This window comes from Anomaloglossus baeobatrachus, chromosome 12 (assembly GCF_048569485.1).
Source record: "Anomaloglossus baeobatrachus isolate aAnoBae1 chromosome 12, aAnoBae1.hap1, whole genome shotgun sequence".
In the NCBI taxonomy this organism is placed as follows: Eukaryota; Metazoa; Chordata; class Amphibia; order Anura; family Aromobatidae; genus Anomaloglossus; species Anomaloglossus baeobatrachus.
The window spans coordinates 128,854,096-128,862,680 of NC_134364.1; the positions used below are offsets into that span (position 1 = coordinate 128,854,096).

General features: G+C 55.3%; 1 protein-coding gene across 2 annotated transcripts; it reads left to right on the forward strand.

The window, feature by feature from the left end:
• Positions 1-2,880: 2,880 nt before the first annotated feature.
• On the forward strand, positions 2,881-7,347 carry ILF2 (interleukin enhancer binding factor 2). 2 transcript variants are annotated; one of them, XM_075330738.1, is made up of 15 exons: positions 2,881-2,985; positions 4,802-4,858; positions 4,928-4,970; positions 5,055-5,159; positions 5,317-5,394; positions 5,467-5,569; positions 5,651-5,716; positions 5,870-5,986; positions 6,073-6,151; positions 6,228-6,315; positions 6,398-6,459; positions 6,536-6,650; positions 6,734-6,824; positions 6,897-7,061; positions 7,200-7,347. In XM_075330738.1, the coding sequence occupies exons 1-14, from the start codon at positions 2,981-2,983 to the stop codon at positions 7,052-7,054; spliced, it is 1,167 nt and encodes a 388-aa protein (XP_075186853.1). In that variant the 5' UTR covers positions 2,881-2,980; the 3' UTR covers positions 7,055-7,061; positions 7,200-7,347. The 2 variants fall into 2 exon arrangements, with proteins under 2 accessions (XP_075186853.1, XP_075186854.1); XM_075330739.1 differs by lacking the exon at positions 2,881-2,985 and adding an exon at positions 4,242-4,253.
• The last annotated feature ends 1,238 nt before the right edge of the window (positions 7,348-8,585 follow it).

Consider the following 8,585-nt stretch of genomic DNA (forward strand, 5'->3'; position numbering starts at 1 on the left):
TTAGATACACAGCTCAGCAGAGAGTATCACACAGGAGAGGATTAGATATACGGCTCAGCAGACAGTATCACACAGGATAGGATTAGATACACAGCTCAGCAGACAGTATCACACAGGATAGGATTAGATACACAGCTCAGCAGGCAGTATCACACAGGAGAGTATTAGATACATGGCTCAGAATACAGTATCACAGGAGAGGATTAGATACACAGCTCAGAAGACCGTATCACACAGAAGAGAATTAGATACACAGCTCCGCAGACACTATCACACAGGAGAGGATTAGATACACCGCTCAGCAGAGAGTATCACACAGGAGAGGATTAGATACACGGCTCAGCAGAGAGTATCACAGGATAGGATTAGATACACAGCTCAGCAGAGAGTATCACACAGGAGAGGATTAGATACACGGCTCAGCAGACAGTATCAGACAGGATAGGATTAGATACACAGCTCAGCAGAGAGTATCAAACAGGAGAGGATTAGATACACGGCTCAGCAGAGAGTATCACATAGGAGAGGATTAGATACACAGCTCAGCAGACAGTATCACACAGGATAGGAATAAATACACAGGAGAGGATTAGATACATGGCTAAGCAGAGAGTATCACAGGGTAGAATTAGATACACAGCTCAGCAGAATATCACACAGGATAGTATTAGATACACATCTCAGCAGACAGTATCACTCAGGATAGGATTAGATACACAGCTCAGCAGACAGTATCACACAGGAGAGGATTAGATACACCGCTCAGCAGAGAGTATCACACAGGAGAGGATTAGATACACGGCTCAGCAGAGAGTATCACAGGATAGGATTAGATACACGGCTCAGCAGACAGTATCACACAGGAAAGGATTAAATACACAACTCAGCAGACAGTATCACACAGGAGAGGATTAGATACACAGCTCAGCAGAGAGTATCACACAGGAGAGAATTAGATACACGGCTCAGCAGAGTATCACACAGGAGAGGATTAGATACACGGCTCAGAATACAGTATCACACAGGAGAGGGATTAGATACACAGCTCAGCAGACAGTATCGCACAGGATAGGATTAAATACTCAGCTCAGCAGACAGTATCACACAGGAGAGGATTAGATACATGGCTCAGAATACAGTATCACACAGGAGAGGATTAGATACACAGCTCTGCAGACAGTATCACACAGGAGAGGATTAGATACACAGCTCAGAATACAGTATCACACAGGAGAGGATTAGATACACGGCTCAGAAGACCGTATCACACAGAAGACAATTAGATACACCGCTGAGCAGAGAGTATCACACGAGAGGATTAGATACACGGCTCAGCAGAGAGTATCACAGGATAGGATTAGATACACAGCTCAGCAGGGAGTATCACACAGGAGAGGATTAGATACACGGCTCAGCAGACAGTATCACACAGGATAGGATTAGATACACAGCTCAGCAGACAGTATCACACAGGATAGGATTAGATACACAGCTCAGCAGACAGTATCACACAGGAGAGGATTAGATACACGGCTCAGAATACAGTATCACACAGAAGAGAATTAGATACACAGCTTCGCAGACACTATCACACAGGAGATGATTAGATACACCGCTCAGCAGAGAGTATCACACAGGAGAGGATTAGATACATGGCTCAGCAGAGTATCACAGGATAGGATTAGATACACAGCTCAGCAGAGAGTATCACACAGGAGAGGATTAGATACACGGCTCAGCAGGACAGTATCACACAGGAAAGGATTAAATACACAACTCAGCAGACAGTATCACACAGGAGAGGATTAGATACACAGCTCAGCAGGGAGTATCACACAGGAGAGAATTAGATACAGGGCTCAGCAGAGTATCACACAGGAGAGGATTAGATACACAGCTCAGCAGACAGTATCGCACAGGAGAGGATTAAATACACAACTCAGCAGACAGTATCACACTGGAGAGGATTAGATACACGGCTCAGAATACAGTATCACACAGGAGAGGATTAGATACACGGCTCAGCAGTCAGTATCACACAGGAGAGGATTAGATACACAGCTCAGCAGACAGTATCACACAGGAGAGGATTAGATACACGGCTCAGCAGACAGTATCACACAGGAGAGGATTAGATACACGGCTCAGCAGACAGTATCACACAGGAGAGGATTAGATACACGGCTCAGCAGACAGTATCACACAGGAGAGGATTAGATACACGGCTCAGCAGACAGTATCACACAGGGGAGGATTAGATCACAGCTCAGCAGACAGTATCACACAGGAGAGGATTAGATACACGGGCTCAGCAGTCAGTATCACACAGGAGAGGATTAGATACACGGCTCAGCAGACAGTATCACACAGGAGAGGATTAGATACACGGCTCAGCAGACAGTATCACACAGGAGAGGATTAGATACACGGCTCAGCAGACAGTATCACACAGGAGAGGATTAGATACACGGCTCAGCAGACAGTATCACACAGGAGAGATTAGATACACAGCTCAACAGACAGTATCACAGGAGAGGATTAGATACACAGCTCAGCAGACAGCATCACACAGGAGAGGATTAGATACACAGCTCAGCAGACAGTATCACACAGGAGAGGATTAGATACTCCGTTTGATTTCGTTTTTGTCGTTTTTTATGTTTGCACAATCTGGTTTTGATAAAGTTTTTTTTTCTTTCATTCACCGGCCGCCATTGTTTTTCCTGACGTCACCGGGCGGGGAAACGTCCAATATTCCTATTGGTTTATCAACTTGTCCTCTTTCGTGACGTTCCCATCTAATCATTTTCCAATGGAGGAAAACTGTAAGGTGGGCGTGGTTTGAATAACCTCTTCGCTGGTTGGCCTCTCTGCCGGCGTTTTATATCCAATGACAAAGCCGCTTGTTCCTTGAGTGTCGCAGCCTCGAGGGTTGAGCGGTCTTCATTGTCAGGAGCGCGAAGAGCTAAGACAGGAAACCATGAGGTGAGAGAGGCCGCGGCGGAGCAGACCGAGAACGGGGCCGGTACTGAGAGGAGGGGGAGGCCGAGAACGGGGCCGGTACCGAGAGGAGGGGGAGGCCGAGAACGGGGCCGGTAACCGAGAGGACGGGGAGGCCGAGAACGGGGCCGGTACCGAGAGGAGGGGGAGGCCGAGAACGGGGCCGGTGCTGCGAGGAGGGGGGAGGCCGAGAACGGGGCCGGTGCTGCGAGGAGGGGGGAGGCCGAGAACGGGGCCGGTGCCGCGAGGAGGGGGGAGGCCGAGAACGGGGCCGGTGCCGCGAGGAGGGGGAGGCCGAGCACGGGGCCCGGTGCCGCGAGGAGGGGGGAGGCCGAGCACGGGGCCGGTGCCGCGAGGAGGGGGGAGGCCGAGCACGGGGCCGGTGCCGCGAGGAGGGGGGGAGGCCGAGCACGGGGCCGGTGCCGCGAGGGAGGGGGGAGGGCCGAGAACGGGGCCGGTGCCGCGAGGAGGGGGGAGGCCGAGAACGGGGCCGGTGCCGCGAGGAGGGGGGGAGGGGCGAGAACGGGGCCGGTGCCGCGAGGAGGGGGTGAGGCCGAGAACGGGGCCGGTGCCGCGAGGAGGGGGGAGGCCGAGAACGGGGCCGGTGCCGCGAGGAGGGGGGAGGCCGAGAACGGGGCCCGGTGCCGCGAGGGAGGGGGGAGGCCGAGAACGGGGCCGGTGCCGCGAGGAGGGGGGAGGCCGAGAACGGGGCCGGTGCCGCGAGGAGGGGGGAGGCCGAGAACGGGGCCGGTGCCGCGAGGAGGGGGGAGGCCGAGGAACGGGGCCGGTGCCGGCGAGGAGGGGGGGAGGCCGAGAACGGGGCCGGTGCCGCGAGGAGGGGGGAGGCCGAGAACCGGGGCCGGTGCCGCGAGGAGGGGGGAGGCCGAGAACGGGGCCGGTGCCGAGAGGAGGGACCAGGGCTGGGTGGAGAAGGACGGGACAGAGCGGGGCGCTGGGGGGGGGATGAGGAGGAAGTGGGGGGGGGGGGGGGATGAGGAGGAAGTGGTGGGGGGGGGGGATGAGGAGGAAGTGGGGGGGGGGGGGATGAGGAGGAAGTGGGGGGGCGCTGGGGGGGGGGGATGAGGAGGAAGGGGGGGGCGCTGGGGGGGGAAGGGGGGATGAGGAGGAAGGGGGGGGGTGCTGGGAGGGGGGAGAGGGTATGAGGGGGGAGGGGGGATGAGGAGGAAGGGGGGGGGGCGCTGGGGGGGGATGAGGAGATGGGGGCTGGGGGGAGAAGGACAGGAAACCATGAGGTGAGAGGCCACGGCGGAGCAGACCGAGAACGGGGCCGGCGCTGAGGGGAGGGGGATAGGACGGGGGATTACTGGGAAGGAGATGGGGGAGGAGGATGTGACTGAGGGCGGGGGGAGGAGGAGGACGGAACGGGCGCTGGGGGGAGGAGGACGGAACAGGAGTGCTGGGGGGAGGACCATGATGGGGGTGTTCTGGGGAGTAGGAGATGGGGGGGGGGGGATTCAGGGAGGACGACGGGGGGTGGATGACGGGGGAGCGCTGGGGAGGAGGAGATGGGGGCTGGGGGGAGGAGGGGGACAGAAGCGCTGGGGGGGAGGGAAGAGTGGGACGGGCGCTGGGGAGGAGGATGGGCGCAGGGAGGGTGATGCGGACATTGCGGGCGCTGAGAGGAGGGGGAGAGTGAGAATGGGTCCAGCACTGAGGTGTGTGTGTGTGGTGAGAGGAGGCAATCACTGCTATGGAGGAGGGGGAGTGGGGGCCTGGTTCTGCTGGGGAGGGGTCTGAACAGTCAGGTGACCCGGTATCATCCTCAGTTTCTTTATTTCAGGGGTGAACGCGGCCGTGGTCGTGGACGTTTTGGCTCCAGGGTGGGCCCTGGCACTGGGTATGTATTGCTTGTGTTGCTGAGATGATATGGGTGCCGGTGCCGCTGACTGACGCTTTTCTCCTTCAGTTTCAGGCCGTTTGTCCCACACATTCCCTTTGACTTCCATGTGGTGAGTGATCTGTCGCATCCTCTGTTCCCCTGCGTGGCTGCTGCTTCCCCACTGACCTGTCTCCTTTGTGTCCTCTCTCCACAGTGTGAGATGGCGTTCCCCCGAGTGAAGCCGGCGCCCGACGAGACTCCTTTCAGTGAGTCGCTGCTGAAACGTAACCAAGACCTCGCCCCGACTCCCAGTGAGCAGGTAACATGCCTCCCATTCCACCACCGCCACAATAACTGCATAGGGACTGCTCTGAGCTGCCTCTTATCACGGCAAATGACTACAGAGCAGCGCTTACAAGCTCTACGACAGACTGCCAGCTCGTACTGTGCACTCCTAATCTCGTTGACTCTTCCAGGCTTCCATCCTCTCCCTGGTCACCAAGATTAACAATGTCATCGACAACCTGATTGTGGCTCCTGGGAACTTTGAAGTGGTAAGATCTGGGTTCAGCGGCGGCGTCTGATCAGTGGCGGCTCCTGTTATAACATTGCTCGTTTCTACGCAGCAAATCGAGGAGGTGCGGCAGGTGGGCTCCTACAAGAAGGGCACAATGACTGCCGGACACAACGTGGCGGACCTAGTCGTCATCCTGAAGATCCTCCCCACATGTGAGTGACTTCCTCTGCCAGCTGTCTGCCCCCCCCCCCTCCACCGTCTGCCCCTCTAACCTACGTCTTATCATCTTGTAGTGGAGGCCGTTGCTGCTCTGGGATTGAAGGTGTCAGAGACGCTCCGCACCCAGGACCCATCTGAAGGTGTGTGTGTGTGTGTGTTGTTCCGTCACTCACCTGTGCGTGTGTCCTGCTGCCTGTGTGCACGGATCCCTCGCTTGCGTGTGTGTCCTGTTGCCCGTCTGGGCACGGATCCCTTGCTCACCTCTCCTCCTCACTTGCAGTCCTCACTTGCAGTCCTCACCATGCTTACCAATGAAACCGGCTTTGAGATCAGCTCTGCAGACGCCACCGTGAAGATCCTGATTACAACCGTGCCTCCCAATCTGCGCAAACTGGACCCTGAACTGCACCGTAAGTCACGCCGACTGATGCTGTGCCCCCCCTTTCAATACCAACACGGGGGGCGTCGTGTGACTAACTTCTCGCTCCTCTTCCAGTGGACATCAAGGTCCTGCAAAGCGCGCTGGCAGCCATCAGACACGCCCGGTGGTTCGAAGAGAACGCATCTCAGTCCACGTAAGACCCCGGTTATTCTGATGTTGCTCGCTCTGGCCCCCGGGTTGCCGCCTCATCTTCTTTTCTCTCCCTCCAGGGTGAAGGTTCTGATCCGTTTGCTGAAGGATCTGAGGGGTCGCTTTCCTGGGTTTGAGCCTCTGACTCCATGGATTCTGGACCTGCTGGTGAGTTTTCTCCGTGTGCGTGTGTGTGTCACGCTGCGGCCCCGTGTTCTTGGCCCAGCTCTGACCGTCTCTTTATTTCCAGGCTCATTACTCCGTCATGAATAACCCGTCCCGTCAGCCGCTGGCGCTGAATGTGGCCTACAGGTAAGAGCAGGCGAAGCCATGTGGGCAGGGGTGACTGTGTGGACGGTCGTGTGACAGTGTCCGTTTCCCTTGACAGGCGCTGCCTCCAAATACTCGCTGCCGGCCTCTTCCTTCCGGGGTCTGTGGGGATTACAGATCCATGTGAGAGCGGTAACTTCAGAGTGCACACGGTGATGACCCTGGAGCAGCAGGTAAGAGTCCCCGTCGGGCACAGCTGCGGGGGGGGTAGTGAGGTGTCCGCCCCGCATCTGATCGTCACTTCTGCCCTCTGCAGGACATGGTGTGTTACACCGCGCAGACCCTGATCCGCATCTTGTCCCATGGAGGATACCGCAAGATCCTTGGCCTGGAGGGCGACGCCAGCGGTAAGTCAGCTGATCCTGGGGGTCTGAGCCTCGCCACAGCAAAGATCCACCCTAATCGGTGTGTATCCGCAGCACTTGCCTCTGAGATGTCCACCTGGGACGGAGTCATTGTCACCCCCTCAGAGAAGGCGTATGAGAGACCCCCAGAGAGGAAAGAGGGAGAGGAGGACGAGAACCCGGATATTCCAGAGGGAGCAGAGGAAGAGGAGAACATGGAGACCCAGGAGTGACCTGCAGGTCTGAGCGCCTGTGGGGTGTGACTATTGCTTTGCGGGGTCACTAGTGGTTTGGGGGAGGGATTGTTCCTCACTGTGGGGGGGTGCACGATCCTCGCCCTACGGGGGCCCTTCCTAATCTCTGTTCTTTTCGTTACAGATGACCTGTTTTTTGTTTCTCGGTGCAGACACGGGACCACCCCGGTCTCTGGACCAGCCCCCGCCATCTTTGTTTCCGCTCATGTTGTTGTGGTTGTTTTATACTGTAGACTTTGTTCTTCACAATTAAATTTTTATTTGGTTCGTTATCACGGCTCCTTTGTGTCCAGTTTCTGGGGTGTGGGGTCTGTAGAATTGGGGTCCTCATAAGCAGTTTTCTATGATGCCATAGCTGTTCCACATGTGTAATCATCTGCGCTGGCTGATAACTGAGGACAATTGCACGGATTAGAATCTCACCTGGGGGTCTCTACTCTGCAGGGATAGGAAAGGGTTGATGCTGCGCTGGCTCTGACCTGCGCGTTGTTGGCTCCGCGGCGCCTGCACTTATTACGTCGTCTTCATCAGGCGCTGGCACATTATGGCCCCCCGGGGAGGGCGGCAGCGGCGAGCTCGGCACACGGACGATTTATTGCTTAATTTGTTTCTGATGGAGATGAGCGTCTCGTGTAGATGGCCGCATCGTCATGGTAACACCGGTCTTGCCATATGTGGGGATTGGGCTACAGAGAGCTGACCCTGTAATCGCCCCTCACCCACGGTCATTGCTGACGCTGCCTGTTCTGCTATGAGGTCGTCTCCACAGCCCCCCCCCCCCCCCATAGGAAAGAAAGTGGAGCCCATGTCAGGCCGCAGAGACCGAAAACCCAGATACAGCTGCTGCCTGTTACCATCACATCCATCTATGAGCGCTCCTTACACCTGCACACTCCTCCTGAGATGCTCTGTGCTGCTGGGGCAGAATGAATGTCATCCCAATGTTAAACCTGTCCTGATAAAACAAAGCCCTCATATGGCTATATTGATGGAAAAATTAAAGTTATGCATCTTCAAAGAAGAGTAGGAAAAATGGAAATTTGCTGAGCGGTGCAAGGGTTAAAATTAACAAGGAAAATGGGTCAATGCAGAAGTCTGGGCCCCCTGCATGGTTAGTATCTAGTAGCGCCCCCTTAGGCAGTATCACAGCTTGTAAATGCTTCTTGTAGCAGCAAAGTGTCTTTCAGAGCTTGTTTGTCTTTATGTATTTTCATCCATTCTTCCTTGGAGACTTCTATGACGTTCCTGGCTTGTCTTACAATGCCTTGCAAAAGTATTCAGCCCCTTTGAATTTTTCAACCTTTTCCCACATTTCAGACTTCAAACATAACGATAATGTTCAGGTGAAGAATCAACAAGTGACACAATTGTGAAGTTGAATGATAGTTATTGCTTATTTAAAACTTTATAAAAAATAAATAACTGAAATTGGGGCGTGCAATATTATTCACCCCCTTTACTTTCAGGGCAGCAAACTTCCTCCAGAAGTTGATTGAGGATCTCTGAATGA

What these genes read in the sequence shown, in the direction of transcription:
- ILF2 (XM_075330738.1), top strand. An exon ending in CTCCTGGGAACTTTGAAGTG is followed by an intron (nt 5,395 to 5,466) that starts GTAAGATCTGGG and finishes GTTTCTACGCAG; the next exon opens with CAAATCGAGGAGGTGCGGCA. An exon ending in GCGCTGAATGTGGCCTACAG is followed by an intron (nt 6,460 to 6,535) that starts GTAAGAGCAGGC and finishes TTCCCTTGACAG; the next exon opens with GCGCTGCCTCCAAATACTCG.